Source organism: Lepisma saccharinum, chromosome 11 (assembly GCF_977018435.1).
Source record: "Lepisma saccharinum chromosome 11, izLepSacc3.1, whole genome shotgun sequence".
NCBI classification, from domain to species: domain Eukaryota; kingdom Metazoa; phylum Arthropoda; class Insecta; order Zygentoma; family Lepismatidae; genus Lepisma; species Lepisma saccharinum.
Genome location: NC_139239.1, coordinates 72519041 through 72540043, shown reverse-complemented (window position 1 = coordinate 72540043; position 21003 = coordinate 72519041). Strand labels below are relative to the sequence as shown.

The 21003-nt window shown below is 38.3% G+C and overlaps 1 protein-coding gene across 1 annotated transcript; it reads right to left on the bottom strand.

Moving 5' to 3' along the window:
- Positions 1-1426: 1426 nt before the first annotated feature.
- LOC145995073 (uncharacterized) lies at positions 1427-13561 on the bottom strand. The gene is made up of 3 exons (XM_083131605.1): positions 13366-13561; positions 6643-7935; positions 1427-1485 (listed from the first exon to the last, which is right to left on the bottom strand). The coding sequence occupies exons 1-3, from the start codon at positions 13559-13561 to the stop codon at positions 1427-1429; spliced, it is 1548 nt and encodes a 515-aa protein (XP_082987731.1).
- Between the last annotated feature and the right edge of the window lie 7442 nt (positions 13562-21003).

Here is a 21003-nt window from a genome sequence, read left to right as displayed (position 1 = left end):
ATTGACGTTAGCCTCAAAAATTCACGATAGCCCCACGAACCATCACGGGGACGAGGTATACCTCTGAGGTGAGGTTAGGTTCCATTAGCACTCATTTTCATAGAAAAATACCTACGGAAGGGCAAAAATTCACTATAGCCCCACGAACCATCACGGGGACGAGGTATGCCTACGAGGTTAGGTTAGGCCTGTTAGGTTAGGTTCCATTAGCACTCACATACAAACATGAATTAACGGTGAAATAACTTTACCGATGAGAGAGAACACTTGTACAACCTATCACAAGTCTACAGAAACTCAATTACATAAGTACTTTCTCCTGTAAATTTGAAGAAACCAGTTTCCTGGCTTTGAAAATTTTACCGAATTGCATTGTTGCATGCGTAAAGGTTTGTAAAAATATATTAAAGTAATGTGGCCATTCCCCATCCAGGATGAAGTCTGAAGCATTAATAATTAAAGCAAGTCTAAATCTCTTGTTAAAGTACAGCTTCAGTTTTCATGTTAACCAGCCTTGTTGTAGAAGTTTTTCATTGAATAAAAATATCTATTTTTCTTAATTTCCAACCATAAATAAGTAGGGCGTGATTAAATACATGCTAAGAAAAAGGAAAAAAAGGTCAAAAATTTTAGATTTGTTATTTTGGTAGACACCCTGACATGCAGCTTAAAATCTGGTGAAAATTGCTCAAAAGCTAGCTTCACCACCTGGTGAAAATAGTCACTCCGTAAACTAAACAGTCCTTCGAAAACCAAGGCATACCAACTGGCTTTCAGACACAAATGCTCAAAATTATTGATTTTAAGTAGAAACTGATTGTCCTCACAATGCTGGGTAAACATCATACATCATTAGCACATCATTTACACAACCTGGGAAAACTACTTATTTTCACTGGGGACAAAAAAATGTCTTCACTATCTGCCTGGACTGTTTTCACATAACTTACCTGTAGTACATATTTCCCCCCGCCCCACAACATTCATATTATTTAGCAGCATTAGACAAAAACTGGGGTATGGCATAACACTAGAAATAGAATGCACTATTTTTTTTCCCACTGCAAGGAATCTGTCTCACCATAAACTGATCAAATCACTGAAAAACATTTTTTTCAAAACATACTTTCACTAAACGTTAATAATGTTGATACTGACATTTATATTTTTTCTATTCACTTAAATCTTTCATCTTTGTTAAGCAAGTAAGTACACAGGGATCTTGCAAGATTTATTTCGGAACAGTTTCACTGCGGTTAAATACCGCTACGCTGGATTGTGCCAAGCAGGACATCACACATGTGCATTAGTTTGAGATCTCCTTTAAACATTGTCAGGGGAATGTCATTAGTACATAAATCACTTGTCTTGAAATATTTTGGTTGTGGCTCAAACTGAACTGCTGCATCTAAACTGGGAACAGGAACTAAGCAGGGAAGCAGATGTTGCATCCTCCATTTTGATTATTGCTAACCAGCTGCAAATCTGAAAATAAGAACAAATGTTTATTAGTTTTGAAGTTTAAAAAGTCAAGCACATAGCACAAATAATAATTAATTTAATTACAAAGACATAAAACAATTCCCCCAGATTACCATACATATATATGCCCACAAACATCTTTCCTCTCCATTTTTGTTGAAAAATGAGGGAGTTGTTCCTCCTTGCATCATAAGCAAACATTGCAAGCTGGGCACAAAAGTAGAGAGAGATGTGTGAAGATAATTTGCAGAAAGCATCACACAACCAATTTCATTATCACCATCTCATGCAAGCCTTGACTAAACACAAGTATACATGGTAGAATTTAAAATTAGCCAATATATGCAACTTTCGATGATAGAGGAAATATAAAAGGCAGGTTTTTTTTTTTGTATTTTTTTACGTGGTGCAATTATGGACAAAACAGACGAAACACTTGGCATTTATTCAAAAAGGACATCGTGCCGTGACTGTACACACAGCTTTCTTTTTAGACAATAACGGAAACATAAGCCCACCCTCAATTTTGTTGCAAGATTCGACTTTTACTAGAAAGAAAGGCTGTTTCGAGCTAGTACACGTCCAAGCACGAGGTGAACATGAAATTAGGCAAAATAAATATTATTTTTACTGTACGTTCAATGGTATCAGGCATAGTTGTAAAAATAACTTTCAGAGTTAGATAAATTTCTGAAAACTAATTCTACATAGAAAAAAATATATAATTTTTTATCGTACATACCTCGCCAGATCTTCGGAAATTTTAAACGTTGAGAACTCTCGACTTCTAGCTGCATTACGTAACATGTTTGAAAGATACAAATCCACCAAAGAACAAACAAACTCCAGGAAAATCGGCAAACACTATATAAAAAAAAACTCACTGCAGGTTCGACGATATAAAGACGTTACCAGTTAAATTCAAAACTTGGTGCGTCGGTAACGCGTAGGCTCTCCGAGATTCTCATAATTCCCGATATTCACGCAAGTTCAGAGATTCTCGCAAATCCTGGAATTCGAGTTTCGTCCGCCTGCCACCGCAGTTCTAGTGTCGCCCCAGTTACCCTAAAAGCCGTCTGCTTCCCCCGGTTGGTTGTAAAGGTCGCCAGAACGAGACCGCCTCTTCGAGACAAGACCGAGAATTACTATCAAAGAGTCACGTTCGAGCAACTTGGATATTACACGTTCATATCAATAATTACATCTTACGTTTTTGCAACTGCTACAGCTACAGCTAATAGCGAAAATTTCCGTTTCGCCTAAAACTGCGCCCCGGTCATAAATTATCGTATGGTTTAACCCTAGCTTACCGTGCCGCACGAGATACTTACTTACCTGAGGGGGGGGGGGCTCACAGGCCCACACTTTCTTTAATCACTAAAATTCAAGAAACCATTGTGCTTTTTTGTTCATAGAAGTTTTTAGTTAATTATTAATTATAATGATTACAAAAATTACCATCATTAATAAAAAAATATTAACCAATTATTGCACGAGTGTCAACCATATTTTAACATTCGCTAAAAGTCACAAAACATAATAATTTTTGTTAATGCTTCTTTGTTTATAGAGAAGCAATTGTTTATTAATTATAATAATTACTTACTTACTGGTCGGCGCTACAGTCCGTGTAGGTCTTTGGCCTTCCTGACTACCTCTCTCCATTCATCTCGATCCTCTGCTTTTCTTCTCCATCCTTTAACTCCTAATCTTCTTAGGTCCTCTTCCACGTCCTCTATCCATCTTTTCCTGGGCCTACCTCTTCTCCTTCTCCCTTCCGGTTTTCCATTGAATATTTTCTTGACAACCCGTGCTTCTTCCATCCTCTGAACATGCCCAGCCCATCGTATTCTACCCTGTTTGATCTTCACTACAATATCTGGCTGGTTAAACAATTCCTGTGCTTCCATATTTGTCCTCATTCTCCATCCCTCTTTATCTCTTACCGCTCCAAATATCCTTCTCAGTATTTTCCTTTCCCACCTTAACAACCAATCTTCCTCTCTTACCGACATCACCCAACTTTCTGAACCATACATTACTATGGGTTTTAATATTGTTGTATATATTTTAATTTTTGTGTTCCTACTAAAATTCTTAGATTTAAACACATTTTGCAAAGAAAAATGGCATCGATTTCGACTTGTTATCCTTTCCTGTATTTCTGTAGCTGTCTTGTTATCTGCTGTTATTATTGAGCCCAAATATTTAAAGGCTTCCACTCTTTTATATTCTTTTCCATTTATTCTTATGTAAGGTTATCTTCTGCCTCTTTCTGGATTTCCCATCTTCATATATTTGCTTTTATTTGTGTTCACTTCCAGTCCTAGTTCTTGAGCTTGCTCTTCTAATACTTGATAACTCTCTTCCATAGCTTGCTTATTCCTTGCTATTAAAGCTACATCATCTGCATATGCTACTATTTGTGTTAGTCTATTTAATATTGTTCCTCCAGGGTTGATTGGTAGTTGTCGGATTACTTTTTAAAATGCTAAATTAAATAGTATTGTAGAAAGTAAATCTCCCTGTCTCAGTCCTTTCTCTACTTTAAACATGTTTGTCATTTCCTGTTCAACTCTGACTTTACATTCCGTTGTTTTCATTGTCATTTTTGTCAGTCTTATCAATTTCCTTGGGATTCCAAACTCTTTCATTATACTGTAGATCTTATTTCTTTCCAGGCTATCGTATGCTTGTTTAAAATCGACATATAGTAGGTAAAGTTCTTTGTTATACTCATACAACTTCTCCAGCACTTGGCGCAGTAAAAATATCTGGTCCATCGTGGAGCAATTGTTTCTAAATCCTGCTTGGTGATCTCCCATGATTCTTTCCATCCAATCTTCCAATCGTGTTGCTAAAATTTTATCAAATACTTTATGAGTTCCATCCAGTAGCATAGGCGCCGACTCCATGGGGCTTGGGGGGCTCGAGGCCCCCCCCCCCCATCAATGTTAATGATGTTGGGGCAGAGCCCGTCAAATAATTTTGCTTAAGATGATCTAATGTATTATTTTGCTTCTCTCGTAAAGTTTACTCTGTGCCACATGAACTTAACTTTAAATACACATTTGAAATGTTCTAATGAAATGACCGCTAAAACGTTAACTTTGGGGGGGAGCTATGACCGGGGACAGCAAATACATGACTTATTACTATATAGATATACTAAGTATATAATTATGAGTATTGTTAACATTTTTACTAAAAAGAGTTCCAAAATAACGAGGTGATATGACAATTATACCAGTATGTTGTTTAGTGAATTCTGGACAATTTGAGGTCGTAAACACAACTTTCAGGCAATATTGATATGTACGATATTTAGTTATCCTCGAAATCTCTAGTCCAAAGAATAAGGGGAAAAATTCTAAAGTCTTCGAGTTTATTTAACACTGGCTTGCAGTAAAGTACGCAAGGAAAGCTTATGAAAAGTCTGTATCGCGAAAGCGGGAACTGCTATGATCAAATGCATTATTGCTAAAGCACGGCGTGCTATGTGTTTTTTTATTATTCCAAATTAAATTTAAAAAGTAAAATATTGTAGCAAGAACAAAAAAGTAAAACTATTTTCCTGCGATTTGTGTTAGCATTTATGTAAATAATTAAATAAAACTGTTAAATATTGTAAATATTTCTTATTTTTATGGGTACGTCAACACTAAGGTTATTTGCATCTGTCATATGTCCTTTTTTTACAACTCTGTTGCGGACATTAACCCTCCTTAACCCGCGCGGCGGCACTCCGCCGCCTTTTCTAAAATTTTGAATTATTCTCCTTATCAGTCAAGAATGGTCTGCAAAGCACTAGGAAACTTATCTACACTATTCCCAAAAAAACATACAGGCGTTTCAACCTTTTTTCTGGCGTTTTTCAGTTGTTTACATGCCTCAAAAGTGACCGGTCCCCCTTAGGCGGCACTCAGTACCGCGCGCGGGAACGTTTCCTATCTTAAATCATATAATAGCACTCCAGCCATGAATTTGGCGGATATAAGAAAAATAAAACGACGGTACGTTGTTCGGAATGCAAATTAATTGTATGCAGAAACCATTGCAGTACCCATACGAAATGTCGGAGTTGTCAAAATGTATTGAAAAGTGACAATATTGGGTCCGTTTTATTTGAGTTTGTATATGTCTTTTCACGTATATCTTGTAAAACAAGAAGAAACATATTGAGATTTGAAAATTTTAATATTTTGTAAGTATCTTCGAGTTGTATTTTACTCATTTGCTTGCATTTTCAGCGAGTCAGCAAGATTTTGACTGAGAATTTTGGAACAAATTGTTCCTTTCTAAGCCCACATAAGTTGTATGACTTCAATTTTTGAAAAATATGTTGAACGCTTTGAAAACTACGTTGAAGATTTTGTGAATGATGAGTTCATTTTTTAGTTCCTTTATTATACGGCAAAATTTTAATTACACGCATTTTGGGAATAATATTTTGGGGCATCTGCTTCTAGAGTGTAAGCGTGTACTTCTGTGTCATTTCCTCTAATGTTTTTAGTTTATATAGGTTTAGTTTAGCTAATAAAAATATCCGAAATGGACTGTTTGCGTTCATATATATATATCGTCTAATTTCTAGTAAGCGCTAGGGTAATTCAACATCAATTTGCATCAATAGTTCATCTACGTAAATAAAGTTGGTTTTGATATGGCGGCACTGAGTGCCACGCGCGGGACATTTGTGCTACATTGAGGGTGCGGACGACGGAGGGTTAAAACACACCCATGCCCTCGCCGGGACTCGAACCCGAGACCTCCGGATCAAAGCGAGTTGAGTCGACCACCCAACACGCTCGGCTACCGAGGCCGGCATAAAACTGTTAGGTTGGTCTCTTAATGTAAATACATAGCCTACTTTTCAATAAAAATGTTAATTGTTATCTAAAAAAAAACAAATGAGCAGACACAAAAGACATAAAAAGACTTTGAAACATTTTCTGGAAGTTTTTCATGTTACATTTCATTTGCATGAAGAATATAATAGTTGCTTAAAAACTGATGTACGAAGACGTAATTTTTATTTTTAAAAAGGGAGGGAGTGAGTCATTCATTCATTTATTTCAGTGATCAGAGCCCCCCCCCCCCCCAATAATTTTGACAAGTCGGCGCCCCTGTCCAGTAGTGTTATCCCGCGGTAGTTTTCACACTTAGCTTTATCCCCTTTCTTATGTATCGGGCATATTATTCCTATTGTCCAGTCTCTGGTCATTTCTTCTTTTATCCAAACTTCTTCTATCACTTCATATATGGCCTTCTTCACTCCTTCTCCACCATATTTCAACAGCTCCGATTCTATGCCATCTTCTCCTGGCGCTTTATTATTCTTTAGAGACTTTATTGCATCTTTTACTTCCTTTAAAGTTGGTATTATCTCTTCCTCCTCTTCCTCACTTATTTCTTCCTCTTCATCACTTTTCCCCTCTTCTTTATCCTCCTCATTGGTTCCGTTAAGTAATTCGCAGAAATACTCCTGCCATCTTTCCATCATCTTTCTTTTGTCTCCAATGAGGTTTCCTTCTTTATCCTTGTAGAAAACTGCTCTGGGTTGGTATCCTTTCTTCAGATCTCTTGTTCTCTCATAAAACTTTCGTATCTCATTTCTATCTTTCATTTCATCTAACTCTTCTATTTTATTTCTCTCAAACTGTCTTTTCTTAGCTCTACATATCTTATCTGCTTCTCTCCTCTTTTCTCTATATTCTTCCACTACTTGTCTTGTTCTCCGTTGAAGCATCCTTTTTCTGGCATCGTTTCTCTCCTGTATTAATATTGAGCATTCTTCATCAAACCACTGTTCTCTCTTCTTGTTTTGTTTCTTTCCCAATGTATCCTCTGCTACATTACCTATTAGTGTTTTTAGTATTTCCCACTTACATTCTAGTTCTCCTTTCTCCCATATATCCTTTTTTGTTTCTAGTGCCTCCATGCGTTTTTCTTGGTATTCCTCTCTTACTCTGGCATTCCTGAGTTCCTCTACATTATGTTTCATGTTCTTGCTTTCCTTTTTTGATCTTTTCACATCAATTTTCTGTCTATACTTGATTCTCACTAGATGGTGGTCTGTGTCTCCATCAGCACCTCTGCAACTACTGATCTCCATAATATCTGTGGAATGTCTCCTGTCTATTATAACATGATCTATTTGGTTTTTTGTGCGGCCGTCTGGAGACACCCAGGTCTCCTTTTTTATGTCTTTTCGTGGAAGCCAAGTACTTTTAATTGCCATTTCCTTACTGCTTGCAAAGTCTATCAATCTCATTCCGTTATCATTGCTTACTTCATGCAGGCTTTCTTTCCCAATTATGCTTCTGTACATCTCTTCTCTTCCTATTTTGGCGTTTAAGTCCCCTAGTATGATTTTTACATCGTGTCTTTGTACATGATTTATTTCTTCTAATTTTGAGTAAAAACCATCTTTCTCCTCCTCCTCTGTTTCTTCTGTGGGGCATACACACAAAACAATGTGATATTGAAGAATTTTGCTCTAACTCTGACTGAGCACATCCTATCATTAATTACTGTAAAGTTAATAATATTTGGTTTGATAGACTTTTGGATTAGGATACCTGTATCATTATTACCAGTTTCTCTCCTCCACTATACATCAGTGTATGTTTTCCAGACGTTATCATTCCTTGTCCTTTCCAGCGTGTTTCTTGTAATGCTAACACTTTCACTCCATACTTTTCTATTTCGTCTCTTATTTCTCTCAGCTTTCCTGGTCTCTTCAATGTTCTTACATTCCAGGTTGCGAGCATTATATCGGTTTTCCTTCTCATTAGCCTTTTCTTTCGCCGGGTCGTCAACATATTATCCGATCTCCTCCGAGGCAATCTTGTGGTATCCGTAAGAAGTTCTTTTGACGGGGTAGGGGAGTTAACCCTACGCCCAACCCCCAACCTGGAGGACCAGGATTTATTTAAGGTTTACTCCCCTAGGTAGGTTGGTGTTGCTTTGCCTTCGGAGCCCTTCCTACCCCTTGGTTTTCTGTCAGGGTATCCTTCCCTTAGCCTTTGGGGATCCCTCCCCTCCCTGCAAGGCAACAGGGGCTGTGCTTATTTAACGGGATGGACTACGGTCGCCATCTTGAAAATTCGTCCCATTCATTTACATGGTAAATTGTTACCATAATTGCGTTGCTCTGAATGGAACTTCGACCATCTGCTTGTAGGGCCTTGTTCTTCGTAACCGTCCCCTGTGTTCTAATACTTCGAAGCATAAATTTTATAATTATATTGAGAGCAAAATAATAAAAACTGACAAAATGCAGCTGACATGCCTTTCCACTTAATTTTCTTATTTCACAAGAAGAATATTATAAATCCAACATAATAGTTCACTAGAGGAAACATTTATGCTGCGATTGATGTATACTTGTCACTGGGAACTTTGCGTATTATGATGCAATTATTATAATATTCGAAGTCTGCAGCGTATTTTTATCGCAGCATATTGTGCTGCCACCTACCATTACTCCTGGAACTTCCAGGAGGTGTAGGGATATTTGAGTTGGGCAGCTTCTGCTAGCTAAACGTTCGTCGAGTGCTGTCAACCAACACAATCGCCAAAAAATAGAGAAGATTGTCTCTATCAGGTCAGGGAAAAGAAAGACGAGGCGAGCAATTAACTTGAACATTTGGCGAGAATAACAAAAACAATATAGATAAATGTAAATATGTATTTATATTACTTCCTGTAATGTAGATAATTTAAAACTGCGCAGTCGTCACGCGAACAATTTTGTCCGCGAATTCATGGGTCGTAGAAAACCTTTCTGGTCTGAAGCCTAGAAATTGCCTGAGGGAGGGATACCGCTATGGTTCTTCCATCCCTCGGTAGGAGCGAGCTCCAAATGTTTGTCACTTCCCTTGCGAGTGGTCAAGGTCATCTTTTCGGAATAACACAACGGTGTGTTTATTTACGATACAACAGATCCCAGTGATTAGGCGATACAACCAGAAACATTTCCTCTTTTTGGAAACCGTTACGTCTTTCCATTGGGAAAGGGTTTCTACAAAATGTGCGAATAATTATTGTTTTGATTGCACGATAAACTGCATATTCTATTATTGTGTAAAAGTATTTTCTTTCACCTAGATGCTTCCCTTGAATAATTTCACAAATGATAGTTTACGTATTCTCACGAAATCCGTACTGCTTATGTACGGTATCCTACAAAAATTATTGTAGACAAAGGAGATACGAAATAGACTGACTGCAAGCATAGGTCGATGCATAAAATTTTCCTGGGAGGGTCACAAAATATGCCGTAAAGATACGACAGGATGTAATATTGAAAAGATTATGGGCAGACACAAGATTCCAAGACAAATGCAAGGATGTTTTTTCTTTTACATATCACCAAATCCGAACCCGGGACCCTTGATTATACGGGAAAGGAAAGGCGCCAGCGTTAGAAGAATTTGATGAAGTAGAAGTTGTTCCACAATTACTTGTATTGACAGTGATTAAAAAAGAAATACTTTTGAGAATTTTCTTTCTCAGACGAAACTCTATTTTTTCTTATTTAACGTCGCTTCTACGCCACTTTTGACTAATCGCGACAACGAGGATGAATGATAACACTGGTCGACAGTGATTTTTTTTTCGATCTGCTGAAGACGAATCAGAACTTGGTTTTTGTCCTGCACCCTCAGATTTAGAATTAATGCCAGTTATTGTATCAACCTTTAGACCCCGGCCAAAATTTGAAGGAAATTGCAGAGCTTCATGTTGGCGGCCTTTGTACCCCTCTACTAATTAGCCCCGTCTACTTGCTGCACTTTTTAACACTCGGTGCAGTGCAGGTGTATCCAGTGTCAGAGTGGTGCAAGGAAATGACGTTCAACCCAAGACTACTAGAAGTCTTGCGTTCAACCAACTAGACGGAAAGCGGTGTTCAAGTTCAAAAGATTCAACAAATGCCTGTCTGCTTCTTTAAACGGTCATTTGATTAGTTAGCACGCAACACGTCACCATACACCACACTTGCACCGGTCCGGAAGGTACTGCAGACGGTGCAGACACCAAATATACTACTTGACTCGAAATCAACGAACTAGAGGACTCGGTGTTACACCCTTCAACCAACTAGATGCTTCGGTGCAAAGAGAGTCAAAGCGAGTCAAAAAGTGCAGCCATCTAGACGGGGCTATCATCCCAGAATCACAAATGATACCTCGTTGGAAAGCTTATGGAACTCAGATTCCAACGAATTACATTTAGGTTCCATCACGCCCAATTTGTAGAAGAAGAAGAAGAAAATAAGAACATTTGGGGAAAAGTTAATTTTTGGAGAACTTGAGGTAAGGTTTGCAACACTTACAGTTGCGCTACGCAAACATAAACTCAGTACGACACACCCTATACGTTAAGTTGGCTAACTGAAGTTGTCCTGTAGGACGAATTTCAATGAAGAAACATATGTAAAGTATACATATTGCAATATACAGGGTGAGTCAAAAGTCCGTGACCACCCCTTATAAAATGGAAGGGAGTGTAGATTGCAACAATTCAACACTTTTTCCAGTTCTTAAAACTGGTTGAAACTGAGATTATTTGCGAAAATTACAGGACATAAATGAATATCACCTATGCCCAGGTCGGCGCTGGAATCTTGAACGAAAGTCACACACACATATATATATACTTAAACAAAATTACTTTTTGTTATAGTGGTGTTGGTATTATAAGCAGGAAAAGTGATAGCATACAGAATACACCACTTAGAAAACTGAAAATTGTCATACTCTTAGAAATGAACTATCTTATTATTCGATATTTCATTAACTTCAGTTGGGGGTTAGGGGGCGAGGTACCAGGTGACATCTGCCCCCCCCCCCCTGGCGTCGTCACTGAACCCCTGTCGCCGTAGCGCGCTGTTCTAACCACTCCGCCACGGAGGTTGACTCTCAGGCGAAACAATCAGAAACACTGGAAAGATCCGAGTTCCTATTCGCGAACCGTCTTGTAAACAAAAAGTAGGAAAGTAGCTACTCGTTACATAAACGACAGAATGAGTGAATCAGTGCAGTCAGATATATTCCACTTTCTGAGATTGTATTATTTAATATTATTAGTATTATTTTACTGTTCTTGGTTCTTGAAATACCGTAATTTATTCTGTTGTTCGCAAAAAGAACAGTATTTTCTGGTGAGATATTTTGCTTTTGCATTGACGTTGTATTTACGTGGGCCTTTGATATATTTTTATGTCAATTTTTTTCAGATTGAAACATAATTTTAATTACGATTTTTAATAAATTTATAATATTCATACCAATATTACGAAATGAATTATTAATTCATATGCAGTCCCAGGTAGCCAAATGTTGCTTTCGGTGTGAACTGTCTGGTGTTGGCCAAGCATCGTGAGGATAATGGCGAGTTCATTGAAAAGGAAAGCCAATTAAGCTTCGCCTGGAAAGCCAAATAACAGCAACAATTGGTTTGATCGATTTATTTATTTGGTTTATATTTCTTCGTTTTTCTGCCACTTTCGGCTAATCTCGAAGATGAGAACAAGTGATAGGATATTATGAAATTGATGAAACGACGCTCACATGGAAGCCCATAACCAAGCCTGGATTCGAACCCGGGAACCCTGTCGACGTAGTGCGCTGTGCCAACCATTCGGCGACGAAGGTCGGCACGATAAAAACAATTGGACTCGTTGCGCTGAGCAGGTGTACTCCAAAGATAAGCCATTCGGTAGGTATTGAACCTCAGACGAAATTTTCACCATGGAGTTTATTATTCCAAAGCTGCTACCTCGGTGGCGGAGAACTAACTGACTTCTGTTCTAAAGGCTCTAGGTTCGAATTATGGCCATGGTTTACATATTTTAGGTCATTTGTTCTATTCCCTGTATCATCGGATCACCATTTATCCTTGCCGTGGAAAGTGACGAAGTTTTTGGTTCACTAGTTGCTCAGATAGGCAAATCGGAACTGGAGTAGTGGAGTTTCCGAGCCCTTGATCACAATCCCACAACGTTATCCCCTACGCTATCGAGGCGGCCTGAAAAGTGGCTTAGACGAGTGGAGGAAATAAGAACTATAAAGAGTGTATTCAATCCTGAATATTAACTATAATACAAAAATTCAATTTCAATACTTAGATTCTAAGAAAGCTTATTCATATAAAGGTGGATCCCATACAATTTGTAACGACACTGGTTCGTTACAATAAATAAGTGCGTAAGTGGTCAGTAATTTGTCAGTATTTGGTCAGTTTTTTGTTACTTTGTTCACTTAAATCAATAATTTTGACCACTTGAATAGTTTCCACCCCTGCTATCACCAAAACCAAAACAATCGCACATAAGAAATTCCAACCCAACCTGAGTCGCTGGCTAAGGGCTAGCACTACAGACATTCAGTTCAGTGGTCAAACTTGCCTCGGGGACAGACAAAATCAAAACAAAAGCAGTCGGAGGGTGTTGGTTGAATGTTCTGCGAGGAAGGAATTTTCAGTTCCGGAAGTTTGGGGAGGGGAGCTTGAATGAGGGTCGGCACGTGTCTCGTAGTTTGTGGGTGAAAGTTTTATTTTAGCGTATACTATTTTTCGCTGTTTGTAAGTAAAATACAGAGTAATTAACTTATATTTTAGGAAAGGAATCAAATGGTAACATTGTACACAGAGACCACCATAACACTTCCTTGCAGTAGTTTGCAAACATTCAACTACATCTTTTTTTTTTTTTTTTTTTTTGGCTAAATTAAATCAAAATATAAAACAACCTTTCTCATCTTGTCTATTCTAATGCATAACATACAGCCAAAGTACATCTACGTTTCGTGTGTTGCACTAAGTACAGGTAAATTGTAGAGGAAGAACTGCAGCGACGGAGGAAAATGCAAATCAAACGGGGAACTATATTCAGTCGCGGAATAAGCCACAGTCTTGCGTTGGACCCGCTCGCGAAATTATCGTCGGTGGTTGCTAGTAATTCGGAAGTTTCACCACCAGATGTCTCAGACGTAAGGGTGGCAAAGTCGTTTCCTTGATCCATGGCGTTAATGGCGGCACTTCTTCGCCATGTCACAGTGCTGTCTTTGGTCATTTCTGGGTTTTAATGGGTGTGATCCTGCCACAGATCACTCTCTCCAGACCCTGCTAGCACTGCCGCCTCATATCTGATGGCCATTCGCTATCAGCCACCTGCGACCCGCCCAGTAGCTGAGGCCCGCCCTGGGAATTATAATAATTACAAAATAATAATAATTCCTTTATTTAGCTTAATAGGTTCAGCCGTAGGCTGCTCTACCACCTAACCCTTCTCATGAGCTACATAAGAATATATAAGTATATATAATATAATATGGTAATATATGAATACAGATGGAAAGATTGATTACACTAAAGAGAAATAAATAATATAAATAAAATATACCATCATTACCAACCAATTGTACACTGTCACTGGCATGAGTGTCCCGAATAACACTCTTTCAAAGATGGCACCTGATACGCCCTCCAAGTGCATTTTGCCTCCTATTTATATTAAATTTATGTTATTTATATAAATAAAACTATTACAGAATATTCAGAATACCCTACGTAACAATGTCATTTAGTTTCATTTTTTAATAAGGATTTTCACAGAGGAAAAATTAAAAAAATATAGGTTGTGAGCCTGACAGCCACCTCTCCCCTCCCGGGTATGCTAGCGTTAATTCCGCTCTATGCTCGGATAGGCTAATCGGGACTCGACGCATAGTGTAGTGTAAGGTGGAATCCGAACTACTGTGTAATGTGCCCCACCCGGTCCATAAAATAACCTTATGTTATGCATATTATGTTAGATTGAGGTTCGTTGATTGATTGCTTTATTTATATACTTATTTATTGATTTGTTTGTTTTATTCTACTTCGCTTTTCTGCCATTTTTGACTGGTTGCGAAAATAAGGATGAATGGTGATTGGATGAAATTTAATTACGTTATTTTACGTCGCTCTTCTTCCGATTTTAGCTAATCACGACGACGGGTATGAATAGTGATATGATGAAGGGAGAATCACGAACACATATGGACTACACAACACAACAGAGAATTAAACTTGCTGCAGATCCAGGCACCAGAGCATTGTTAGTCGGCAAATTTATCCGTGGAAGAGAGGTTGGTGTTTGGGTGTCTTCTGAAAGAACTACCCCTTACACACCGGACCTCCCTTGAAAATATACTACTTACGCTAATGATTAGAGCTAAGATTTTTATGACTGGCATTTTTTTTTTTTTGATAAGGGTGATGTGTTCCCCAAACATATAGAAATTAATATTATGAAGAAACTGATAAAATTAAGGTGCTTTTTAAGGGTATATTTTGGCATATTTGGCCATTTCTGCACGATAGAGCATATTTTGATGGATTTTCGGTCATATTCAGCATATTTTTGCACTTTTCAAGAAATATAGTCATTTTTCACGTGGATTCGTTCTTACTCAAATGTTTACTCCAGAGTTTTTTTTTTCTTTTCACTGTAGCAAAATCTTTTTAATTTTTATTTGAAAATTTACAGAAAGTATTCATTGTGCATTGCAACTCTGAACTCTGAAATTATAGTGCATATTTTGTAAACTTTTGGGTCAGAAGAGCATATTTTATTTTGCATATTTTGGTGATTTTTAGGTAATGAAAATCCTAACCCTACTAATGATATTTATGGGTAAAATACACATTTGATAACATTAGGTACTATCTGAATTTGGTTATCCAATAATTTACGTAAAAAGTAAAAAATAAAAAGTAAAGTGCTCCCCTGTGTTTTGCACCACGCCATAATGGCGTACAGGTGTGGAGTTAGGGCCACACACTTTCTTGATCACGGCCGAAGGTGAGGGTGATGTGATCAGCACCACAACCCCAGGCCTCCTTTACCCCCCAGAGTTTTCCTCCACGTACCCACATTATAAGACGCTGGGTGGGCGTCGGAGCCGCTTGAACAGGTTGAAATAATCCCGGTTCTCCTCGCCAGGAATCAAACCTGATTGATTGATTGAGTTGGTGTTTTAAGTCCACTTTATGCACAGTAAGGCTAATCGGGACTGGACCTACAGTTTAAAGTGGGATCCGAACCACTACGTGCCTCCACTGGGTATCGAACCCGGGATCCCTTGATTACAAGCCGACAACGACACACATATCCATGTCGAACCCGGAACCCCTTGGAAGTTCGCCGAGTTACATACAACACAAACACACAATTACTAAATCAGAAATAATTGTATCGCTTGTATATTGACATCGACGTAAGATGCTATCAATAAATAAGTAATTTGTAATTTAGTCAATCTGTTGTCGATTTGTTAGTAAGAATTAAGGACATTGTCCGCCATAGAGGCTAGACTTGGGATTTGCAATGCAGGAAAAGCTGCCTACTTCCCAAAATTAAGAATAAATTAGAGGACGTGCCGAAAAAGAAACCAGATTACTCAATCTCGAGTCGAGTGGGTGGGCGTGCGCCAAGACAATCTCTACAATGCACTTACAAACAGATTCTGTTATGATTTCACATCAAAAGGACTATTTTATCAACCACGTGGGGGCATTAGCAACGAAGATGATCTTCCCGTGTTCCGACATGTACAAATGCTGCAAAATCCAAAGTGTATGTGTGTGTGTGTGTGTAGGAAAAGGGGGTTACAATTAATGACCGGCAGCCATCTTGGCATGAAAAGGACTAAAAATCAAGGGCTTGAAAACGAGAGGGAGAAGCGAACGCGCAGGACATGAGAAAATAAGAGAGGAAAGATTCCTTTTTTTGCTGAACGAATTTCCAGCTGTCCATGTATAATTCCCTTTGCCAGGTGTTGCGTCCACTCTTAATATTCCGAGTAAGAATTTTTACGAACCTTGCTTTTTTTTCCTCTGACACATGCACTTTAGATTTTTCTTTCTGTCCTTTTCCCACTTTATTTTCACTTTTTTTTATTTCATTTATGATGTTTTACAAATCTTAATCCTGATTCGATCAACGCAAAAATGTATATTTTAATGATTTTAGAACTTGTCTATTATAGTCATGTCTAGGCAGACGATCCTAAACTCTGATCCAATTTGCAATCGTATCAAAAGCAAATTGAGTGCACTAATGCCCAATTTCCGTTATGTTCTGAGAGTAGGATACGTTGCTTACAGTTTACGAGCGAATGCGGAAATCACTAGCGCCGCCAAGCGGAAGGTTTTTTCCTACTTCCACGATGTGTGCCAACAGTTGTCTATATTATCAATAGAAATCAATTTGCTTTTTATTTCCTTTGTTCAAAACATATGCTTTAATGTTTTTGATTCGTTTTATGATGTTCCGAGTCAATAACGCATTTTTAGAGCGAAAGGAAAAATAACACGAAATAATTTGTTGATTTGGTGATTTTTGTTATTTAACGTCGCCTTTCTGTAACTTTTGGGTAATCGCGACGGTAAGGATAAGTGATGATATGACGAAATTGATGAATAACACCCATGCTTAGGCAAGAATTTCTTTCATTGATTCATGGTTGGTTTATTCTATTTTGCTTTTCTTCCACTTTGGGATAATCGCAAGAATGGGGTAAAAGTGATAAGATAAAATTTACGAACGCATGGACAGGACACAACACAAAGACGCCAGAGCCTCGTTAGTCTGCAAGAATACAGTTCAGGGCACACGGAAGAAATTGACAGTTGGATGCTTACGGGAAAGTCACCAATTACACTCCAGTGTTTCAGTCACGTGGACTTCAGCTTCGAAATACAGTAGGTGAAAATCAGAAAATGAGAGGAAAATTCTTTCCATCGTAAAACGAAAAGAAATTTTTAAGTCCGCTACCTGAAAAAATAATTGGGGATTGCTTATGTCAAGAAGTAACTCTTTGTAGCTACTCACTTATTACTTTAAAATACTGTCACAGACATATTGCTCGTTCCTGTATTCTTAACGTATGGGAAGTAGTGCTTAGAAATTCTACTAAAAAAAGTTAGGTCAAGGTTACCGCTCTGTACAAACACTGTCGCCATCTATCTCTCACCCCTGCCACTTCCGTTGATCAGGAGAGAAAGAAGACGGAAATGTTTGTTTGTCCATTTTTCAAGGCCACGCTACCTAAGCTTCGAGTTCCTGTCGTATGACGTCATGCACCGATGTGCTACATGACTTGCAATGCATCAGGGGCACGGAGCAGGGGGGGTGACATCATACACGTGAACCAGGTGGAAATGATAGTTTACGACTTGGGATTTCGTGGACAGACATAAACAGCAAAACAGCTGCTGAGGGATAACACTGTTTTGAGCTTACATAATACTCAAGTAAGGTCAGATGCGGGCATAGGTGTGCATGGCCCTAAACATTTCTTTATATGTTATGTTTCCAGTACAATGGGATGCAAAAGTATTGCTTGGGAAATTGTCCATAACCACTTTCATTTTTTAAGGAATGGATTTTTACATATGCTGGTGCAGATGTTATCAGCTGCTTGTCTAGCATGTTGTTTCAATTCTTCAAGCATTCATGGCGTAAAACAACCAACTAAACATGGTGATGGACAATTTGCTTTGTAGTACTTATGCATCCCACTATACCAGTAAAGAGTTTGAATGTCTAAGTCTGTATGGCGTCTGACAACAAAACGTGATGCTACTTTTGGCTAATCTCTAAATTAGAATAACCAAATAGATTATTATTATTACTATTATTTTGAATTTGAATTTGAATTTAAAATTTTGGGTGCGTCAACAGCTATTTGCATCCGTCACACTATACGATATCCAGCCCCTTATCATAACAAAAATAATACACGTTTCTGAGGATTCAAATATTCTTACCTTGGTTAAAATCTGAGGCTGTAAAAAGTGTAAAAAGGTACTCAGCACATATAAAGACAAAACAAAGGACAACACACACACAGTCCTACGAAGTTTATACTGGCTGTAGGTCCAGTCGTCAGAGCCTCGTTAGTCTGCAAAATGCGGTCCAAGGTGAACTACGTGGATATTATTATTATTATTATGTTATTACTATTTTGTTAAATAATCGACAAAAGACATTCAGTTAATTTTTTTTCCAGCAGATTAACAAAACGGGCGAAAAGTTTGCTTGAAAAAATAATACGAGAAATATAAGGCCAGCTTTTTTTTTTCAGTTACAAAAATGATTTTTTTTTTAATGTTAGAAGTCCTTGAAGGGGAGCAATTATACGAATGAAAAAAAAATCTGCAGTATTTCTTTTACAGAAGTGAGGGTGAAATACAAAAATAACATAGAGGTAAAATGGATTTTAAGGTGGGCAACACATGTCCATCACACACAAGCAACCCTTTGAGAGCATGCCGTGCTGAGAGCCAGACATGGGCACTTAAAAGAGATGGAAAGATACGAAAATTCCAGTGTTGTCAACTCCTGAAAATGCTCCCTACACTTCTGTACTCTGCGATGGAAGTTTGCATAGAGGGCGTCGGCAGTACAATTCTGGGTCAAATATATTACTACGAGTATTATGGAATAACTATTTCGGTAGCAGGGAGACTTGTTCTCTGTTTCAAAATGCTAAAAATATAAAATCAACGAAGTGGTGAGCGAATCTTTAAACGATGGAAAGAATCGTAGGTTCGAATTTAGGTAAATACATCAGACATGAAAACTCTTCAACAGTCTTGCCTCGTCTCGAACGTGCGCTCAAACTCGTATCGACGTTCAGTGTGGTAACTATTGCTCGAAGTGAAATAATTCTTGTAGAATAGAGTTCACACCATCCGCTTGGCGGCGATAGTGTTCTTCGCAGTAGAGTTTCAGACGAGCGATATAGAGAATCCGTTATTATAAAATTTCATGATTAGAGGACAGGAAACAGATGTCAGTGCAGGATGTGGTGTGTTGTGGATCTAGCACCAACAGCTATAATCGAAACTGACCATTGGCATTTGTGAATGTAGTGTGTGAATTACAATAAACTTTCAAAATGTCATTTATGTCAGGATGTGAATATTATTCTACCTGGGCTAAATTAAGGTTAGGTAAGTTTAATAGTAGGAACAGAACAGAGGACATTGGCAGGAAGATATTTTGTTTTATTTTACGTTGATTTTCTTTCATTGCTCGACTAATCGCGACGACGGGTTGAATGATTATGTTGATGAATGGATACTTACCAAGAAACAGCTAGTCTTCCTTCTGGTTACGTTGTCGCCTTGTATTCAAGGGTTTCGGCTCCGACCCCTATTGGGGCACGTAGTTGTTCAGATCCCACTTTCAACTGCAAATAAACTTCCTATTTACCTCTGTGTGCACAAAGTGGACTTTAAAAAAACAAGAAATAGCCATTCTCTGGCCAGGATTCGAACCTGAAGCTCTCGGTGACGAAATTGTGAGGTCACCGAGGCAAGGTAATGGCGACGGTGCTACTCGACGACGATCCGTACAATGGCTTGCCCTTCAAAGGCCTGTTGAGCCACACGAAGTTTGGTTTGCAACTCTGTACACTCCCTACACACGCAGTCAAGTGGTGGTGGGGGTTCATCTGGAGGGAGTAAATGGCACCTACTCTATTGGCTCTTCCGATGCTTGGGTACAAGTCTAAGGCATGATACTTTTTAATTTCTGGTAGCTTTTGTTTTCTATGACAGTATAAACATGACAAGATATTCACCTCTCAAATTCAGGACAAAATGTTCTAATTTAAACTTCCGAGTCCGTTTTCAAGAATTTGTTGATCCAGAATTGGGAAAAAAAAAAACTTTAAGAATGAAGATACAAATCACAGTAAACCCCTGAAAATATTTGTGTGTGCAGGCCCGTAGCCACAATTTTATTTCGGGGAGGCGTGGGGGGGGGGGGCTCATCCTTATCAGCAGACGCCATATAAAGGCGAGGAACGTGTCGTAGAATCCCTGAAGATGAATTCCTCAGTATATTACAACTTATTCTACAATAAGTAAAATTAATTAGCACTGCAACTACATTTGATGCTACGTGAATGTGTATGTGAGAGAGGGGTGAGTATAGTTCCTTCCATTATCGAATTCGCCCATAGGCGCCGACTCCATGGTGCTTGGGGGGGGGGGGGGCTCGAGCCCCCCAATGTTTTTGATGTGGGGGCAGACCCATCAAATAATTTTGCTTAAGAGAATCTAATGTATTATTTTGCTTCTCTTGTAAAGTTTACTCTGAATTGTGCAACATGAACTTAACTTTAAATACACATTTGAAATGTTCTAGATCATCAACTTTGGGGGGCTATGACCAGAGACAGCAAAACACATGACTTATTACTATACTAAGTATATAATTATGAGTATTGTTAACATTTTTACTAAAAAGAGTTTCAAAAGATGTGCATGAACTAGGAGAGTGGATGGGACGTTCGGGCTACAAATGGCTCTCACATGACATTCAGAACGAGATCATTAATATATTAGGGAGATCTGTTTTGCGCTCCGTGGTAGCAGATATTAAAAGTCGGGAATGTGAACAATTGACATTCTGCATTCGAACTATGAATGAAAATTTTGATATTTTTGAGGAATTCA